At 40.8% G+C, this 21,306-nt stretch overlaps 1 protein-coding gene across 2 annotated transcripts in view; it reads right to left on the reverse strand.

Annotated features, from left to right (window-relative positions):
- The window catches only part of wwc3 (WWC family member 3), a 42,433-nt gene extending 21,857 nt beyond the window's left edge, over nucleotides 1-20,576 (reverse strand). The window contains exons 1-5 of one of the 2 annotated variants that reach the window (XM_030132537.1): nucleotides 20,092-20,576; nucleotides 4,438-4,547; nucleotides 4,088-4,288; nucleotides 3,556-3,632; nucleotides 1,989-2,068 (exon numbers count right to left, since the gene is read on the reverse strand). In XM_030132537.1, coding sequence (XP_029988397.1) covers nucleotides 1,989-2,068; nucleotides 3,556-3,632; nucleotides 4,088-4,288; nucleotides 4,438-4,547; nucleotides 20,092-20,237 — 614 coding nt within the window. In that variant the 5' untranslated portion in view covers nucleotides 20,238-20,576. The remainder of the gene's footprint in view (nucleotides 1-1,988; nucleotides 2,069-3,555; nucleotides 3,633-4,087; nucleotides 4,289-4,437; nucleotides 4,548-20,091) is intronic. The other variant, XM_030132536.1, reaches the window with a different exon arrangement.
- Between the last annotated feature and the right edge of the window lie 730 nt (nucleotides 20,577-21,306).

A 21,306-nucleotide genomic window follows, 5' to 3' on the forward strand; every position in this document is an offset into this window, starting at 1 on the left:
CGTACATTCCTCAGTAGAAACAGGGTGTTGCTTCATGTTGGAAAAGCCGTTAGTGGAATATAAGTCATTAGAGAAAACAAAGAATCACCAGACAGACATGGTAAGTGTTTTTGTGAGGGATGTAACATTCATGAGCCGTTTTTAGACTGTGGTCAGTTATGAAATACTGACAGTGCATGTGACGGGCCAGTGTAAAGAGCTAATCTTGATGCTGATGAACTGAACTATTCTGATTTGCTGCTTTGAAGTGAATCAGCCTGTTTTCTTCCGTGTGGTCGGTTGGTACAGGGGGGTTTGTTGGTCGGTCAGGGAGCTGCTGCTGGTGGAGTGCGGCAGGCAGGCATGGTGCCTCCTCCATCAGTGGGCCTGGCACGTGGCCCCCACTCTTACCACAGCTCGCTTCCTTCACTCGCCTTCAACAGCAGGTACTGTTCATTCACCGACCCTGCCTCTTCCTCCCAAAACAAGCCCTGCTTTGTTCCCCCGCCCCACTGGCAGGACCTGGGAGTTTATATGTTTAGTAAAAAAAGCCACTGCCCACCCCTCAGTGCCTGCCTGGACTGAACCCCCGCCCTACATTCTGTAGAGCCAGCTAATATTTTCTTAACAAGTAATATGTTTTAAAGTCAATTAGGCTTTTGGGCTACATAAATACTTAATCTCGAGTTATATTGGTGCAGTGAAATTATGTCTGATGTCAGAAAAAGGACAACATTTGCAAAGATAAGCTATGATGGTCTGTAACACAGATGAGCAGAAAAGATATATATGTGCCAAACTGTGGTAAAGAGATAAACTCTTGAATTCTTTTACTCTCATAATAATGACTTTAGGGGAGGGGGATATACGCAAAAGGCTGTTTATCTGATGCGACATAGTGTGGAGAACAATTAGCTATATTGCTGACAACAGCTAAGATTGAACAAACAACAGCCGTAGGGTCCCTCCTGGCCTCAACCCCACTGGGCAAAACCGACCCAATGAAACAATGGAACGCACACAGAGGTAAAACAAAGGCACAAACACGCATACGAGCAAGTACGTGGACACACACACACACACAAAAAAAAACTCAAGAGGAGGATGCTGCCGTGTTTTCTGCAAGCTGTGTATTCTCCTGGCTATTCTGGGAATCACTTGAGTTGTGTATTATCTAAGAGATAAGGACTCTTTGCCAGGCCTCAGGAAGTGCAGAGGAATTTGCTGCCAGATATCTCTGTGTTTTTGAAACTGCGCTGGAGCCCTACACACCCCCCCTCCTCCCTCCCTCTCCATGGAGCAACTTCCTCTCCAGGCTGAGCCTTGGCTCCCTGCACTCCACTGGTGCATCCTCTTCCTGAGGTGGAGTCCCCTTTTCCATCAAAACTCCCTCCATTTGCCTTTTTCTCAAATGCTCTCTTTTTCCCTCCAAGAGGTGGAGCCTCTATTTTCTAACATGAAATTTGGAACGGCTCAGAAATGTTCCCAGCACAAAAAGACACTATGTGTAAGCACATAAAAATATCACACACTCACCAAGACAACGAAGTCAGAAAAAGGGGAAAGTTAAATAAAACGATCCTCTTATTTCCTTAAAAACCTGTAGGTTTCTACACAGATAAAAAGGCTTTTGATCAAAACTTTAGTGATTTCCTGGGCAGATGAATAAAATAATGCCTTCTTAGATAATTAAAATATGATGAATTGCATGTATGAGCAGCGTGAAATTATTTAGTGACACATATTTTAAATCAGACAACCTGCTCAGCTGAACGAAACAGTAAATATGGACAAAGATAAGGACAGGAAGTGGAGAGGACACAGAAAAAGGCCAGTCTGTGTTAAGTTGAAGGTAAAGGACAAGACCAAACACTGAGGGTGAGAGAGAATGAGAAGGGAAAAGGCTGTTGGGTGGGGGGCAGAGCAGCGGGGCCAGTGTCTAGGAGGGAGAAGGGTGGCCATGGGAGGAAGGGTGGGGGTCTGGGACACAGAGGCAGAGGAACACTCACTCCTGTAGGGTCTCCACACCCATTTCCTTATATTGCAGCTCCTGCTTCACCTGGGCCAGCTCCTGCTTCAGCCTGGAGAGCTGTGGACACAAGGCCGAGCACCGGGTTACCATGGCACACAATGGGCTTCTCTCACCACCACCGCTGACCTGAAGTGCTTAGTCATGACTATTCACATAGAGGAATGCTCAGATATGTTTATACAAAGACCAGCGGACATACATATCCACATCCACCAACTCTGGACCATAAAACCAAGGCTTTTCTCACCTAAACAAATGGCAGATGAGAATTTTTATTGTTATTGTAATAGTATTTTTTTTTTAAATTTGTTAACAGGCGAAGAATAACACCTGAATGATCTATTACAATAAAGATTACATTAGTCAATTAACATGGAAAACTAAACATATTTGATTACTGTCTAATTTACAGCTTATTGCTCATTTATTTTTTTTTAAATTTGATACTGTATGTGCATCTGTATTAATACTGACAGTGTGTTGACAATAAATACAATACACAGCCTGGGAAACGTTAAAAGACCACTGGTTTTAGCATTTACAGTTACACATCTAAGTGGGACGTTTGTTTATTCTAGAATCTAGTGACAGATTTCTTCAAAATCACAATCAGAAGAATTGTCATTTATAGCATTCACTTGCAGATTAAAAAAAATGCTGGTCACGTGCCCAAGACAGTGAAGATCTCAAATAATACATTTTAATAAAATACTACTACTTCAACTTTGGAAGAATTTAGAAATCACTACTTAGTGGAATAACCAAGATTTCCAGTCATAGTTTTCATGTGTCTTGTCAGTCTGTCTCACTGCTGTTGGTGCTTTATTTTACTCCTGTTAAACAAATGAAAGCAGTTCAGTCATGACCATCCATCTGTCTATTCACCACACTCCAGAAGTTTGGAAATTTGGATTGGTCTTTAAATTTTTTCTGGAGCGGTTAAACATTTAATACTTTAAAATTAAAATATCGCTACTTGTGCATCTTTACAATAAACTCTAGTTTTATAGACATAAAAACACAATTTTCTGCATAGCGATTTAAGACTTTCAAAGTATTTGTTAAGGTATGGTTTTAGAGTACGTACCATTAGCTTTACACCAAAAGTAATTTCAATTTGTTTATAGACATAAGAGAAATAGAGGAAAAAGGACAGAATTGGTTCAAGAAAAATTCTAAATGGTGTACTTGTGAAATATCTTTATACAAATTCATATTTGTAATAAACAGAGCATTTTAGTTTTTTTTTTTTTTTTTATTTCAGCATATTTCAGTTGAGCTCAGCTTTTCAGAGTTAACACTTCAGGTTATAAAGTCCCCGATTAAGGAAACACCAAATGACTGAGCACACAGAAATGTCCAACTTGGCCTGGTGAGTCACTGACCTAGCCTCTGCCTGACCCTTTGATGATGATCTCATCCTCATCCTCTCAAGGCCCTGGGCCAGAGGCACAGTATCCTGTAGGGGCCACACCCCAGCCCCCTTTTCTGCCCAAAAAGGGCCCCTTGCTGCAGCCCATTGTTCTCCTCTGATAATGACTTACCCGCTCTCGTCTACAAGCTATTTCCACTTTTATTTGGTCAGGGTCGTATTTCGCGTTTGATGACGAGCTGGAGAGTGCTGTGAACAGAGGAGGAGAAAGGAGAGAGGGGGATCTGCAGTTAGTGAACAGTGATGACATGACAGTTATCTTTGAGGCTGAGGGGGATTCGGTGTCTCCGCTCTCTATGGACGGCCCCCTGGTTACTTTTGTGTGTGACAGCTGTCTGAAGTCAGAGGTTGAACTGGGATAAAAGAGAGGGTGGGGTGAACCAGGACTGAGGCTTTGGATGGTTTTCTATAGATCTAAAACCCCTAGCAGCTCCTGAAGAGACGTCAACTATATAGAATGTTCAAGGGACATGACTAGGTCAGCTAAGGTCAGTGTCACGTCCATCTAACCTTCCAGTTACCACTCTTTTCAGCCCTATATCTGTCTTTTTATGTATGCTCCTCTGCATATGTTGTGATTAACCACAGAGGACTGGGCACATATTCACTGTAAAGGGAGTGGGCTGGACATTAGTGTGTCTTACTGCTGGTGAGGGAGCGGTTATCCTCAGAGAGCTCACGAAAGAGCAACATTTCCTGCTGAGCCAGCTCCAGACGCTGCTGCTTGATCAGGTACATCTCCTTCTTAGCTTCGAGGGCCTCCTGGGCCACCACGAGGTACTCCTTCAGCATGCGCTCCTGCTCCTGCCGCCACTGAGTCCGTGGGTTCTCAATCTGGGTGGTCTCTGTCAACAGCCAGAAGTGAAAAATGAGCCAATAATCTCATGATAATGCACGGTAACTTTTTTATGAATCACAGAGTCGGTATGTTCTTCTTTGCATCCACACCAGTTTCATTTTTATGGGTTGAGACAAAGCGGATGGATGTACTCACTGTTGATGTGGTCGATGTAGTAGACCCCCACTTGCTGGTCATAAACTTCCTCCCACCCGAGAGGCAGCTCATCTCCAACACAGTCAGCAAACGTCAGCGGTTTTGTGATCCTGAAATGATTTAACATCCATTTAGTGCAACAGTAACTGAGAGGAATGTACATATGCACTTGAGCATCAGTTTAAGGAACAAACCAGTAGCTCTAAGATGCTAAATAAGGCATTTTCTCACTAAATAAATAAATTGTAATAAACTTTTTTAATCAGCCCTGCGATGAACTGGCGATATGTCCAGGGTGTACCCTGCCTTCACCCATAAGTAGCTGGGATAGGCTCCAGTGACCCCCGTGACCCTAGTGAGGATGAAGTGGGTTCAGATAATGAATGAATGAAACTTTTTTAATCACCTCGAACAGGGATCTGCTGATGAGTAGAAAGAAATAATAACCTTGCACTGAAAAAAAACATTGAACAAGATGAAGAGCAGAAACTCTGCATATCTGCGATACTGAACCACAGCTTCTGTTAAAGTCGAACTACTCTTCCTATGTTGGTGATTTACAAGCTCATGTGTTTTATAGGGTTACAAAGGTGTTTGCTTCAGTACCCCTTGGAGAGGGAGCAAATCAGTTCAGGTGGGCCAGAGACCAAACTGAAGCCCTGAAGGCAGCGATGAAAATGACACAGTTATAATTATTTATACCTTCACCACTGTGGAATAATGTCTTGAGACCTGTACAGGACAGTAAATGTACTGCAAACCATATTAATGAAGCCCAAGAGGATTTACTGACCTATAACCGTGTTTCGTGAGGGAAGTTAGGTAATGTCATGTATATTCCAAGTAAAACAACATGGTGGATGTGGGGAGTGTTTGGTTACAAGTGGATTTAAGATAATCCCTTCAGATGTAATTGGATCAATCTGCAACAAAAGGGAAATTAACAGGATACGAAGCATCACAGAGCTAAGGGACTGTTTACCTCCCACAGCTCAATGAGGATAAGGGATAAATATAGAAATCTGACAGCAAACAACGGTTTTACACACACTGTGATACTACCAAGCCAAAATCAAATTTAGTTCATCTTTAGTTTAATACATCTTTGACTTTAAAAGTGGATATGGAAATAATGAAATACCAGAAAAAGTTAGAGAATGGGTTCAAGAAAAAACCCAAAATGTGTAGTTATCTGGCACAATACTGTGATATCTCAATATGGGTAGCATAAACTGCAGCGAGTGAATGGAAATGAGCTAGGTGGATAAAAAGATACCCATGTGTGTAACATCTGGAAATTAGAGTGGAAGTGTACATGGAAGCTATAAATTTCATTGGATAAAAATACAAGAACTATGACATTTACCGAAAGGCTGGGGCTCTTCTTAAACCTGCAGCCATTTAAAAGAGTGATATTTTGCTTTTTTAAATGGAATTACGCATTTTAAAACATTTCCCTCTGGTCTACATAAACTGTAAATGCTATGCTTGGGTCTGAATTCTTCATTAATTAAACTCCACAGGTCCATCTTCAACCCGGTTTCTGACTAAGGACATGAGAAAGGTTGTTTTGATCGCTGGCCCTTTAAATCCAAATGAGCCACTTCACACCCCACCCCCTCCAGGTTGTTGACTGTACTTTCTGTCACGTTCAGCCACTTGTGTTCATTAATACAACCAACAAATGAACATTTTAGGTAATCGGCTCAAAGTTTGGACATATTTTCAGGATGGACTACAACCACTGCTACTGATAAACAATTATGGCGTACTTGGAGAAATGTTCGTAGGAAGTGTTGACCTTATATGTGCAAATGTTGTGACGTAACTAATTACAAAATGTAACAAATTAAGCCGGAATTAAAACGGGTTGAAGAATTCCACTTGATTTTTGCCGGAATGAATATAAAGATAGCTTTGCAGCACCTGGAGGGTTCAAATTCAAACTTTTTGAGCTGTTACACAAATAAATGTACCAAAGACTAATAAAAGTGGGTTCAGCTAAAAAAAAACAAACAAAAAAAAAACAGAGCCCAAGTGTCATGATGTCTTTAGCTGTGTCTGTGGATGTGGCCTCATCAGCTCCACTGTGGCGGCCTGTAGCAGTGACTATGACGGTCTGAGCACAGCTAATGACATCAGGCTGATGCATGGCTGACTACTTATCTGCACATATCAGTGAGCTGTGAACCAGTGGCTTTGATGACAGCAGCACATACTGGAACTGCCTGATTATCATCAATCAGCGCACACAAAAAGGTCCAGCAACAGTGACCCCTTCGAGTACCGCAGAATGCTCACAACGCAGATAGAGCACAAGGCCTGATCCTGGAGAGGAATGCACACAATGAAGGGACGGCCCAGAGAGAGTAGCTGAGGCATTCTGCACCGCATTCCTCAAGAGACAGACACAGCAGCTCTCCTCACCCAAGGCTGCACTCCATCTTAACTACAATTTGTTCGCAATGAAATGGTTTTCACGGCCATGAAAAGTGGGACACATGCTGATGACTGGAATTAACAGGAAGCACAGATGAAGTCTGCCTTCTGTCTGAACCAGTCTTTATGTGAGTGACAACAAAAAATATATCTGATGCACAATAAAACACTTCTGACACTAATATTTAATTAAATTAGCATATCCAGCGGTATTTGGGTGTATTAAGTAGAATCGTAGAGGATGATTCACAAAGGCTTGTCAGAAGCCTTCAACAATGCCATAAAACTAATGAACTCCCTTTGCATTTTCACACATTTTTGGGGCTGGGTGTTACTCATGGCTGATAACGTAGTATTAGGTCTTTTAGTTTTATTGGAATGTTCTGAGTCATTGTGTTTCATATAACTCTAATTTACACTATTAGATAATTTTTTATGGTTTAATTGTCCCATTTTCCAATTTTGAAAATGGAAAACATTCGATGTCTAAGGGACCAAATAAAACAAAAACGGTAAAATGGACAAAAACAACAAATAATGAGTCAGCAATTACAAAAAAGCAAATAGGTATTGAATCCATTTATTTTAATTCTGAGAAATGTAGATCTGATATTTTCCCATTTATTTTACAGAAATGTGAATAATCTCCATTAACATCTTTAATTATCTGACTTCAATTATCTGAAACAGCCTGAAGAAGTAAACCCATTTCCAGTGTTACAAAAAACCCCAAAACAAAAGAAAAAAACAATAACTCAGCATGGATGAAAATATCAGTTCCAGGATTATCAAAGCCTTATGATCTGTGCTACTGTATTGTTGGGCAATATATAAAATTAATTAAAATAATAAGGGATTCTTAATAATAATAAATGAAAAAAAAGCCTAAATCACAACATTGTGATTATTCCCTGGGACTCCTTTCTTGCTTAAAAATTCAGAATGAAACCCGTTCGCTTAGCCTATTATTACTTAGCTCTAATAATTCTCAGAACAACTGCAGCACAAAGTGTTTTATTATACGCTGAGTTTAAGTCTTGACAACTAGATAAGACAACAGACAGGGAAAAGAAGTAGGCTATGCATACTCCTAAGACAATTTTACTACAGTGAAATTAAAAAAGTAAGTTGTTTTTTTGTAAGCTGTAGTTTTTGGGTTTTTTTTCTCCTGCCAATGGGACTCCAGATGGAAATTAGCCTTATGGTTATAATCTTGCATATTTATGTGTAAACGTTTATTAATATGCACTGTCCCATTTTAAAAACAAATAAATCATTCATTCATTCAAAAGAGCACAACATATTACCACGTGTACAACATTAACATATATCACATTTATTATTCAAATTCATAATTAATTTATTGAATGATGAGTATTGTACTGCATATGTGTACATACAGCACATTTTTTCTGTATCATCTACCTCTACTTGATAGAAACCCACTGGTGAAAGTGTCTGGAAAAGTCTGTAAGTCAGTAGTAAGGTAAAAGAAGTGCACGTAGTCAAACAGAAGCACAAGACAAACACAAGCACACTGCCCACGTTCTCCTGCTTTAAGTGTTTGCTGAAGATAAACAAATGTCCTGACACTTAAAAAACACTCGAACAAGACAGTCACACCTATGTGGTCACAATTCATGTGAATAATGAGTGGAGGGGGAGCGGTGACGAGACGATTCAGAAGAGTTACAACAAAGCTGTGTATGGTACGCACAGGCACTTTCACAGTAGCTGGGATATATTTTGGATTCAGTCACAGAGGTCATAAAAACAGAGGGAAAGACCACAAGAGGCCTGGGTGGGAGCTGGGAATCTATGTGACGTTTGTGGGGGAGTTTAGTCCTCGGCTGCCCTCCGACCTCCCCAGAGAAAGAGACAGAGGGAAAACCATGTCCTCTCACAGATCTGAATCTGAGTATCTGAATGTTTGGTTTGTTACGCAGTCTTGTGACAGTAGCCTCTGGTTTTCCAAGTCATGTCTTTGGAGGCTGTGTACAACACAGTGGATGATACGCAGTAAATACAATACACTAAAGCTGAAGTGTGCTGTGTCTGTTCAAATGAAATCAACGCTTTATAAGCAAAACGTCACACGTCTTTAACATCATTTCCTGAGCTCTGATAATAATTGTGCCAGTCGTCATCTGTCCGACCGACACAGTGACCCCAGATAAACCTCTGTGTGCTGACACAGTGAATCGGTCAACATCATGCGTAACCTGGCTGGATTTAACGCCGGGCTGAGACTGCTGTAGTACACATAGCAAAACACTTTATATTACAGGGTTACTACACAGATACTGACCTCATGTGTGTTCACAAGTTAGTTTTAGTTCGTAGTGCGCAGTGCTCTGAGACAGTGCATCACTGGCTGATGTCAATGAGGTTTTATGTTGACGCACGGGCTGACATCCTGTGAGGAAGCCAACAAAACTCATTTATGTCTGCAAAGTCAGCTGTGGCAGCACAGTCAGTATGTACATTAAATACTGCAAGGTCATAAAAAAGTCAGCATCTGAATTTCACTAAGCTACTATGTAAGATCCTTCCATTGGATAATTACTGCAGTGATTAATATGTATTTATTGGAAACACATTTTTTAACTGATGCATTGAGTTACATTTTTTTTCTTGAACAACAGTTTGATAGAGACCGTAAACACTGGTCTCTGGTAAAAGGTCATGTGGTCTGAGTAGTCCAGACTGAACCTGTTCCTGAGTGATAGGTGGATCAGGGTGAGAAGAGGTGGATGAAGTGATTACCCATCATGCCTATTGTCTACAGTATAAGCCTGTGGGGACAGTGTTATGATCTGAGGTTGGTTCAGTTGGTCAGGTCTAGGTTCAACAACATTGTGTCAATAAAATTAGGTCAGTTGACGGCATGAACATACAGGAATGACCAGGCCTGAACGTCAGTGGATTTTTTTTCTTCGCTGATGACACTGGAATATTCCAAGATGATAATGTACTCATCAGGATTCATCAGGACCAAATTATGGTTCAGGAAGAATGAGACTGAGAATTTTAACACATCAATCGGCCACCACAGACTCCAGACCTGAACCCCACTGAGAAACTTTGGGATGTGACTGAACATACTTCAAACAGTGGTCCGAGTCGTCCGACTCTCCATCATTAACACATAATCTTGGCCAAAAATTAGTGCAACTATGGACAAAAATAAATCTTGAGACATTCATTGTGCCATCAGATAAGCACTGTGTGGCATAAATGATGCTGTGGTGAATATGACCTAAAAGCGGTCCAATAAATATTGTGTGTCTGACTGACCAAGGTTATCACCAGGTTTACCCTGATGAATATCTGTGTAGCGTATAAAATAATTAGTTGATTAATCAATCGATTTTGTCATGATTGTTCAAAACACCAGATGTTTGTTATAACTCAAAGTTCCTATGTCAGTGTTTGTACAGTCTTTATAAGATAGTCTTAACTGACACATTGTATGTAAAACATCCCCCTGGGGCCTATGCTATACATTTATTGATTTGTGTATTTACATCATATCAAATGCTTCCGGCATATAACTGCCTGTTTCATTCAGTTACACGTCAATGCCATCACACCCCATTTACCAATTGTAACGTTTACTTGTTGTTTCCTTCAATTGAAATGTAATAATAGGAATATACATCTCTAACCATATTAGCTTGTCTATAAATGTCACATCAGATAGATTTTCAGCTGTGACGATGGTGAACACAGCAAGTCCTGTGATCTCCCATTATTTCACTTCATCTACAACTATTTCTTTATTATTTTGACTGAGATCCCTAATGATAGATATTACACACTTGTTAAAGTATTGGAATGTATTTTGAGAAAATCTGAGATTCCCAGAAGGTCATGCATTCAAGTAAATGAGGAAGAGAAGGAATATAAGGACATTTCTGATGTTTTATCAGCAAATTAAAAGATAACCAGAATAGTTTCCTTAGTGGAAATGTCTGCAAATATATGAAGAGAAAACAACAATGTTTTAAGATACTATGCATGATTTGAAAACCTATCAGCAATAATGTAAATTGTGTTTAAATAAGAAAGAAATCTGTTGGTTTTAATACTCAGTAACACTGCCAGCAGTTAAAGATGGAGGTTATTAATGATGGGTGAAGTTTTGCCCAAAAATGTTACACATTCTTCAGGATCGTGTTACAATCAGAGAGGAAACAGAAAATGAGACAGATATGCAACATAGAAAACAGAGATGCCTACAGAATGACAGGCATGTTCAGCTGTGGACGGATGAAATGCTGCTAGTGACTTGCCACTTCCCAGCCAAATATATTTAGTTGTCAAAGACATTTGCTAATTCTAGAATAATCTGTGCCATCCTTGGTTGTCCCCAGAGATATTTCTATCTGAAGCAGCCCCTTTATACCCGGTGACGAGCTGCTGCATGGGAAAGGCATGTGAAACTGGAGTCTGGGCTGGTGGACCTCGTCTGGTCTGGACCATCCACACAAACTCCACAGCCTTTGTTCACGATGGCCTCTGTGTTACACTAACAATAATTTTCCTCACTATGTTTTATTCAAACACCATAGCCTCCATTCTTTATTTTGGATTGGGTTACTATCCTTCAGCTTGACCACAAAAAGCATGACTACCACATGTTTTCAGAAACTTTACAGCCACTCCTGCCAGTTCACTCAGTTTATATTGAATTAAAAAACCTGTGTTAATTGAGACACGTCGTCGTCACAATGTAGCAGTGTCCTCATAGCACAGAAAGGGATGGATACATTTTTGACACTGATGTTTAATTGTACGCAGGCTCACTGTATAAATAAACCAAACACTAATGTGATAAAACACCCACAGGAACCTTAGTGGGCATCCACTCAGACTCTGTTATTGTCCCAGCTGCTGAAGTCTAGGAATAAGAATTGAAGCTTGACCTCTGAGTGACGAGCAGTGCACACGTGACCAGAAAAAACAACAAATGCGGTGACATGCTGTAGACGGGCACACAGGGTGATAACGGAGAACTCTGCATGCGCTCATTTTAACTCCGATACACAAATACCACCTGCTTTCATTCCCACACCGCTCCCTTGTTAGCTCGTCTATGGAGGGCAATAGACAGACAGACAGACAGACAGACAGATAGACAGATAGACAGACAGAGTCTCAGAAAATAAAGGCCACAAGTGTTGTTGGTCTAAAAATTCCTTTCTGTGTTAAAAAAGAAATGTGAAAACAACTTTGGGAGGAATGTCATTTATGTCCAGCCTCTCTGAGGGCCGGGTCCAGTATTTCCGAGCGAGGTCTGAAGCAGCTGGTGGACGGTGGCAGACAGACAGACAGACAGACGGACACCTGCTGGTCCTATTATGTGTTGAATCTCATGGAAATAGGTCTTCTATAAGTAGCCCCACATCCCTGTCACTGTACACATTTAGACAGTGTCTGGACACTTGGGAAGGGTTGGTCTCGCTAGGGGCCGAGCGTAGACAGGTCAACAGGACAACGGAGTGGAGGGACTCAAGAAAACTTTAACGCTGCCATGTGGAAGATTGTATTTCACTTTAGTTATTTATTACGTGATTAGGAGAGGGAGAAAAAAACACCTGCAGGAGTGGGCAGGAACAGGAATCACTATAACAATATGTTGGCTTTTATATAAATAATGCATTTCTAATATAAATAATGAAATTAAATGCATCTGAGGAATCACTTATGAAATGCAAGGTGCCAGAGATGTTAGAAAGTCACTGCCTCAAGACTTCCCCAATGTACAAGGAGATTGTAGTTATTCTTCTGGGACTGGGATGGGACAGGATTTTTTTTTTATGCGTCTTATTTACTTAGTTTGCCCTGGAATGGGACACAAGAGACAATCTACCCCTGTGTCAGATTAAATGTTTGGAGGGTTCTGTGTTGTATTAGGTGCTGGTAGGCTACTGACACATTGCTAAGCTAACAGTACGTTAGAAAAGAGCCAATGTGTAATTTGGGAGCAAGTGTACAAATTTTTTACTTTTTTTTTTTAAAATCATGGACGTAAGCAGGATCTATGTAAGGGGAAAATGGAGGTCTTCATTGAAAACTCTATTATATGTTAAGCCTTGCACTCTGTGAAACTGTCACTTGTAACTGTATCTGCAGCATTATGCTAATGTGGTGGTGCTGTAATTTTTTATTTTTATTTTTTAAATCAAAGAGAAATATTACTTAACTGCAGTAGAAAAGGCTGCTTTAATCTTTCTTGTGGTGTACATTTTTTCCTCAAGACTTTCAATAAATGTTGCTGTGATAACAACATAATCAGTGAACATTCCCTCATTTTGCTCACTTGAAGAGGTGTTTGATGAAGTAAAATACAGTGCTGCATATATGAGGATGGTACGATTCACCTCATTTTAAGCCAGGAAAAACTCAATAAGGAGAGAGTTGTCAGCTTTGTAATGGAGGTAGCAAATGTCAAAAAATGATCTTCTCCCAACAACAAACAGACTCCAAGACAAACTTCATGTAAGCGCAATGTAACATGTTGAATTAATGCACCTCCTCTCCTCCAAAACCTTGGAGGTATTAATCTTAAAGTGTCGCTGTGAATTCAAACAAAATGACGTCTGCACAGTTTGACACTCACTAACCCCTTTTACACAGCACTTTCACCTTGATTTTGGAACGACATCTGTGTAAACGAAATGGTGGGATCATTTGGTCCCACCTCTGTAATGCCTCTGGAGGTAGTAACAGAGCCCTGATAAAGGTGGAATCATGATTCTGGAACTCTATGTAAAAGGAACACCTCTCATTCTCACCCCAAGGTGTGACGTTTTGATGATGTATTGCAAGTGCGACCCCCGCCCCGGGCCGTGTACAGTAAAGAAACATATCAACGTGACCAAAAAGATGTTGAACTGGGGAGATGATCTGTGAGCTGTTGTCACTTTGGGCAGAGGACCCTATCCATGCTAACATTTGTGGAATGGTGAAAGACAATGACTCTGGACTACGCTATGCTTGGAGTATTTCCGATGGGCATCGGAAATACATCACATACATCACACTATACGCTGTGCTGCGTCACCGCCCCTTTGATTCCAGAATGTAGGCCCGCTGTGTAAAAGTCCAACCTGTCTCACCTCTGTTACTCCTTTAGATTGGCTGTGGAAATCAGTCAGTGGTGGCAAAAAGGTGAGATAACCATCTCACCTTTTTTCTGGGATCTCTGTGTAAAAGTGGCTACTGAAGAATTCATGGCATCACAAATACTTTGGTGTGTAATGCAGTTTATTATGCGACTTCGACATCGGTCAATCTCCATCACTCACAGGTGTGAATTTGTGAGTGAATGGTTGGTCATCTGTATATGTCAGCCCTGCGATGAACCGGTGTCACATCCAGGGTGCACCTCACCTTCAACCATAGGGAGCTGGGATAGGCTAAGTGGTTAAGAAAATTAATGAATGAACTTTTACAGTTGCACTGTGGAAACCAAAACCCATTGCTTCTCATCCACTGACTTATTCTTCTTAAGCCAACAGTATTTCCATATTCAGAGATTGAAAGATAATGTTGTTTTAACAGTTTTTAAAAACATAGATTTTTTTTTGTGTGAAAATCATATCAGACTCTAATAATATTTGAGTATTTTTACAACATCCAGTATAACATGAAGGGAATCTTTCATCGCTGGAGGATCTTTATGTACAATCTGCAGTCTGTTCAATATGAATAAATCTAATGCCTCTAATGGTAGTGATGCTCTTCACAGTAGTGTGCATGTTCTCGTTATATGAAAGCTTTCACACAGACAAGGGCAACAGTCAAAAATCGTTTTCATTATCACTTAATGTGCAGAAAAAGTGTGTCAAAAACTGTGAAAAAAACATCCTTTTATAATTTCCCAGAGGCCAAAGGGTTGTCATGACAGCTGTTGTTTTGACTAATCAACAAGTCCAAACCCTCTGGATATTTCATTGCCTTTCTCATAAGGAGCTAACAATTAGTTGTATTTTTCATTTTGATTGTAGTGACTGCTACTTATCTTGCCTTTCACAATTCATGGACTTCACTACATCTCAGAGGCACAGACTTTTTACTCCACTGCATTTGTCTGACAGCTTTAGTTACTTTTCGGATTTCAATTTGTCATCCCTTTCCTGTCGAGTGAAAACCATAAGTCTCCATATGCGATTATTTGTTTGTGTTCTTCTACTTAAGCTAAACACACTCTTTAAATCCCTCTTGGATTTACTGGAAAATGTAGTTACAGACACTTGAAAAAAGGCCTGTTCTGAGCTCATGACATCCAGCGATCCTACAAACATATGATGATTTGATCTATTTATGTGGACCATAACCATGTAGAGCAGTAAAATGCAACATACACATGACTGCATCAGTAATATGAATTGAAAAATCATTATGCGAGAGTAAAACATCACTTTACTACACAGTGACTACTTTTACATTTTCTTTCTTTAAGTACATTTTGTGGTTATATACTTTTTAAATACATGGTTTACTTTTATCAGAGTTAATTGAACTAAAACAACAACAAATTTGGCAAAACCAACTCTTTCTTTGTAACGTTAGCACGCAATATCATAAAAAGCTCTCCTACAGAACCGACCCGGATGAGGATTCAGAACAATTAATAAATGGTTTAGACTACAATCCATTAAAAGTGAATTCTTGTGCAGATATTTTTTTATACAGTTATAATAATATTAATCATATAAAATGATAAAATCTTGAGCACAAGCGTTAGTGAATCATTACCTAAAATGCTGTGGTGTAAGTACTCATTTGCAGACTTTGCAGATTACACTATAATACCCTGAATTACCCTCCTGACTCAGTGGTTACCTTTAATAGTTAGGATTTAAACAGTGATGATGAGCTGCAGAAAGTACACACCAACCCACAGGTATAGCTGGTGTTGCCAACTACATTTTTCTTCCATTTTGAATAAGTAAAGAATTGTGCAGACATGTGAAAGGGAAAAGAACAATGGTGTCCAACAGCTTGAGGTTGGCATGTCCTGTTTAGGTAGCACTCGTCACAATATACACATAAAACACAGGCGGCCTACACGTCTGACTGTTGACTGAGGCTGCTAAAAGACGCCGCAGCAACACAGTAAGACTGATGCTAAGAAGGTACTAAGTGTTTTTAATTTTGTCCAGTCATTCAGACTTAAAGAAACCTGGACACTAGAGGCACTAGAGGTATCAGAGGCACATAGGCAGTGTCCAGCCAATCTACTGGAGGTCTGAACTTCCAGAACAAGGAAAGGGGTGAAAGCTGAAGGCTGACACATTGTCCACGCGTGCAAAAGAACACAGAAAACACATAAGCAAAATGACACCGGATCAAGTAATGGCGTGTTTGTAACCTCCCCCCACCCAAAGACAAAAAAGAGCCATCATAATGAAAACACTGGGGGAAGCAAAATAACAGCGGGGTTCAGCGCATGTGAATAACCTTTCGATGCTGGTAACACAGCTCACCCTTTCCAGAATAATTGAATTTGGTGTGCTTTGTGACCAAGTATAAAGGCCTCCCTTTGCTGAGCGGCAGGCCGGCCATGGCTGTTGCATAACAGAGCTAATAAAGGAGGCCTACAGGGCCCATGATGGAGAGGAGGAGGCAGACACGTGGGAACTGCCTCTGTTCTGCTGCTTTGTCTGGGGCCGCGAGCGAGCAGAGCCCCTGGGCATTAGTGTAGGCATGCCTAACATAACACTCATTCCACAGTAACAAAAAAACCCCACAGAACTGCTCGGCTTATCTGCAGAAGTTGGCAGGGCTGCCCCAGAGCAGCTCAAGGTATCCACCGTCCTTAAAGACATGATGTGGACATTAAAGTTACAGGAGCTCATGTTTATGGACTTTTTTATTTTACTCGTTGTGTCTGACAGTCAGGTCACAGTATGTAAACACCAGAGCTGAGAGGTGCTCCCTCAGTTTCCCAGGTATCTGTGCACTGTGTTCACACATCCATCTAAGTTTTCACTACATGCTGTCATTAAACCAAAACAGCTCCCTCTGGATGTCCTCTTCACCCACAAGCAACAAACTTGAACTCTGGTTGATACGCAGCTCTGTTACAGTGCATCATGATCATCATTGACAGCTCTGTTTCAGCTCAATGGTCCCTGTGTTTTAGTGATTAGGCGATAATCCACCGCTGACACGCCTCCCAGTGGGTCAGCAGACTTGAGGCTCACACACACCCAGCGACCATGGGTGCAAGTTGTACAACGTTCCAGATCACGGGGTGGTCGGACCTGCGCTCCACCACTGCACAAGGTGCTCACAAACCTGCAGATTCATCCAATTAAGAACCTGGACTTTTGTTCACATCAGGAGTATGCATTACTATTTAATGAGATATGACAATATATCAATATATTAAGTAATCTGTACAACACATCACATTGGTTCTCGTGATGTTGATGCATCAACTGTTTTGATTGTCTATTGTAATATTTTATATTTATATGCATATATTGTGTTTCCTTCAACAATTGAGAATTTACTGATTCATATTTTATAACTTTCATGTTAAACATTTAATGGAACATTTACACTAAAGTACTTACATAAAAATATACAGACAGATGTGTATTGTTTGTATATAATATACTGATTCATTTAATTCACAGAAAATATTTTTTTCAATGATATGTGCTGCTATCAGGCTATGAGGCAAAAATCTTCATCAGGATGTGACACTTGCTCATGTCACACAGTTTTACCGTGAATTATCACCAAAATATTGAGAGGTTAACACTGGGAAGAACAATAATCAAATCAAATATGATCAAAATTGAAGTATGACCACAACTGAAATACAAATTGCAGGAGCTGTTTTGTTTTTTGTTTTTTTTTAATAAAAGGTAAGTAAGTCTGTCATAACAAATCATTACAAATAAAGCATATTGCCACACAAATGCCACATAATTAGTGACTGTGCATGTTTAGGACAGATTCCAGCGGAGATAAGAAAAAATGAAGTACAACAATTAGGCTAGCCACTAAAATTGTAACTGATGTGGCAATTGTAACATCTGTCATTACATTGTGATTCCTTTGACATGTTGTTCAGCTGTTCCAAATATGAGAGGCATCTGTAACTTCATGTCTCACACAAACAAGAATCTGACAAATATTAATCTGCGTGTATCTGCTGCATCACTTTAAACTATCCTATAGTATCTGCAGAATTATAAAAGTAAATAAATTCCGTCCAATAATAATAAGAACATCCCCAAGTCCAACAAGCTGTCAGATAAAAATATCACCCACTGTCATAAATGTAGATCAACCTCACTCACTCTCTGGCTCTTAAACACCACAACCAGCAGCCTACGCCTGACTGAATCTTGTCATGTGACATATTTAAGGAACCTGATCATGATCACTTGTCGTTCCTTACTTGCACATAATCATGTGGCAGTGTGTCACTCTGAGTTTAAGCTTGTGATGAAGGCCTACAATAACAATCAGCCTCTGATTTTAGTTGCACTCCAAACAGAGCAGCTGTCAAACAGGGCTTTGAAAGACGAGCACGAAACTCATATCGTGGCTGCATTCATCTCTGTGAGGCTCCTGCAATTCCCATCATGCCTAAGTGGCATGCAAACAGCCCGTTTTATCTGTGGCTGATGGAAGGAATCACACATTTTAAAAGCAGTTGCACCAGCCGAGGAGCTGACACCTTTTTGTATCTGTTGCATGTTAGCAAAAAGTTAGCTTTAGTGCTGTACAGTGGTGTGATTTATTGGAAAGTCAGTATCAGGTGGTGACAGAAGACATTCCTCTGGCCGAAACAACCTATAAATCACTGAGCAGCACCAGAACAAATGCAGAAAACATTCTTTAGTCATGCAAAAGTAAAACCCCATAGCCCCCTATCAAACGCTGACTACTAGGCCTAAGATCTTGTGAAACTGCTATCAGCCTCACATAACAATGGTTAATCAACATGCAGGGAGGAGGGGGGCCATCAAGGAAATCAGGTTTTTCTTATCTCGATTACATGCAGCTACTACATTCCCACTGCTGAAATCAGATGGAAGAAATGTGCCTTAAAATGTGCTGAACACAGTTACACACCAGTCAACTTCCTTTTCCTTTAAACAGAGATGCAAATTCACTCTGGACTCCCCAACCACATTTAGAGATGTTTTTGTCAGACGCTGTGCATTTCTGCCTTTCTCTCATAATGCAGCACAGTTTAAATACTTGCTATAATTCCCAGTAATCTCACAAAGTCTGCTTTGAATGCCTGATTGAGCCTGTTTCTGAGTTGGTGAAATCCCAGTCCCCACAAAAGCACATCCTTGCAGCTTTCCCAGTGGCCCAGCGAGCATTCCTCACATACTTTCACAAAGATTTCTGGGAGTTGGAGTTTAAAGCTCTTGTCATACTGCGCTCCATTGTCAAATCAAGTGAAACACACACACATTCAGGGTGATTTGGGGGGAGAGGGGCAACATTATGAAGCTGTACTTGACACAGTGGTCCAAAGGAGGTGTCCTTGTGTGGAAAGTAAAGGGGAGCCTGGTAACAATGGCTCTCTGTTAGATGTGTGAATCAGGAATGTTCAGGTCAGTCCAGTCATAAATACTGATGGGTCTGGGGGTTAAACATGGACATCAAGTTGCCTGTTTTGCATAAAAAGGGTCCAAGTGAAACCTCATATGATCACACTGACAGTTGGACTATGACCACAAACTAACATTTAGTGCATTCCTGTGATCACATTTAACTCCAAAGCATGAAGCAGCTGTCAAACCCACTGTGTGTGTTTTTTTTTACTTGACTTGAGCCACGTTAGTGAAATGTGAATGTGATAGTGTAAGGAGCCCACAGTGGGTGACCATGGGCGTTACATCCCATGTTAGCATGGGAACAGCTTCTAGAGGAGGGAGGCCAAATCTCAGCTGATTCATCTGTCGCAGCAACAATATAACTACAACACAACCCTGTAAAACATTAAAGGAAGCCGTGGATTTATCGTCCTGCCTCTATAAAGTAAACCAAACTAACTAAAGTGGCCCCTGAGTGAGCCTTCTGCCTCCGCCCTCCCTGGCTCTCCCTCCGGCCGCTCTGACATCTCCCTCCCGTCCCTCCAGCCTCTTCCTACGGGGGGACCTGTTGAATTCATCGGACTTTGTGTGAGTGTGTGTGCTCCCAGCAGCCCCGGGGCCTGTACCATACCTATCTCTGGGGTCTATCCATGAAGTTTGCCGGGTGTTGTGGTCGATAAAAAACACTCTTCCGTCGTAATCCCGGGCTTCCTCCCAGCCCGCGGGCAGCGGCAGCTCCGAGCTCTCTCTCCGCTTACCGCCGCTGACCCACGGCATAGCGTCGGGATGGTGAGAGGGCTGGAGCCCCCTGCCCTGCGTTTTATCCCCCCGAAAAGTCTGTCTTCACTGCATTACAACAAACTACTTCGACGCACTTGTCGGCCCAAACAACGGACACGTAAATAGAAAAGTTTCCACCGAGCTTGGTCCGTAGTTAAAGTCCCTCCGGAGTTCCATCCACTTTTCTTCACTAGCCCCAGAAACAGCACAGCGGCGGATTCACGGTCCTCGGTCCTCCATGTTCGCCTCCTCCACCATATTTCATTCCTCCGTGTCCATATTCGGGAGCGGATTTGCATAAACGGTCGGACGTACGACAGAGGCAGCCCCTCCATCCAATGGGGAGACTGCAGAGCCCCGGACTCCCATTAAAACTTTATTATAGACTCACGAAAATGTATTTAAAGTCTCAGCCCCACAACCAGTATGTCTGCGTTAACACTGGACTAAAGAGCGAAAAACAACAGTTATTCACTCATAAACTACAACCACTGCTCCTAAAACACTACAACACATGTCACAGCCTACCATTATCACATATGTGTAGTTATTGTCACTTTATACAGATTATTACTCAAACATTTGTTTATTTATCAATAATTTTGACTTTAAAGCCATACCCTTAACATCCACCAGGCCCTGTTTGTTATTGCTTATTGGTTGTTTTAGTGATACAACAGCGCCACCTGGTGTTTACAACTAATATAACACATTTCACCGATATTCATCTAATGCACTGTCTGTATACAGTTGCGGAAAAAATTATTAGACCATCAAAAGTCAACAAAAACAATGGTTATGCAATCAAGTACTAACTCCCGTGTGTATCATGTGACTAAAACAGAAACGAAAACATGGAATGTCTAAAAGCACTGTTTTTGGCAGTACAATGCCATAGATATTGATGTAAGAACTGAAGTGATTTTGGTTATTATCAAGAAAACATGGAGAATGGCTAGATATATCAGCACTGAAATTAAACTCTTAGGAGCTATTTTTGTTGTTATCATTGTATTTGTCCAAACAAATGTACCTTTAGTTTAACCAGGCATTAAAATGAACAAGA

This window comes from Sphaeramia orbicularis, chromosome 4, assembly GCF_902148855.1.
Source record: "Sphaeramia orbicularis chromosome 4, fSphaOr1.1, whole genome shotgun sequence".
NCBI classification, from domain to species: Eukaryota; Metazoa; Chordata; class Actinopteri; order Kurtiformes; family Apogonidae; genus Sphaeramia; species Sphaeramia orbicularis.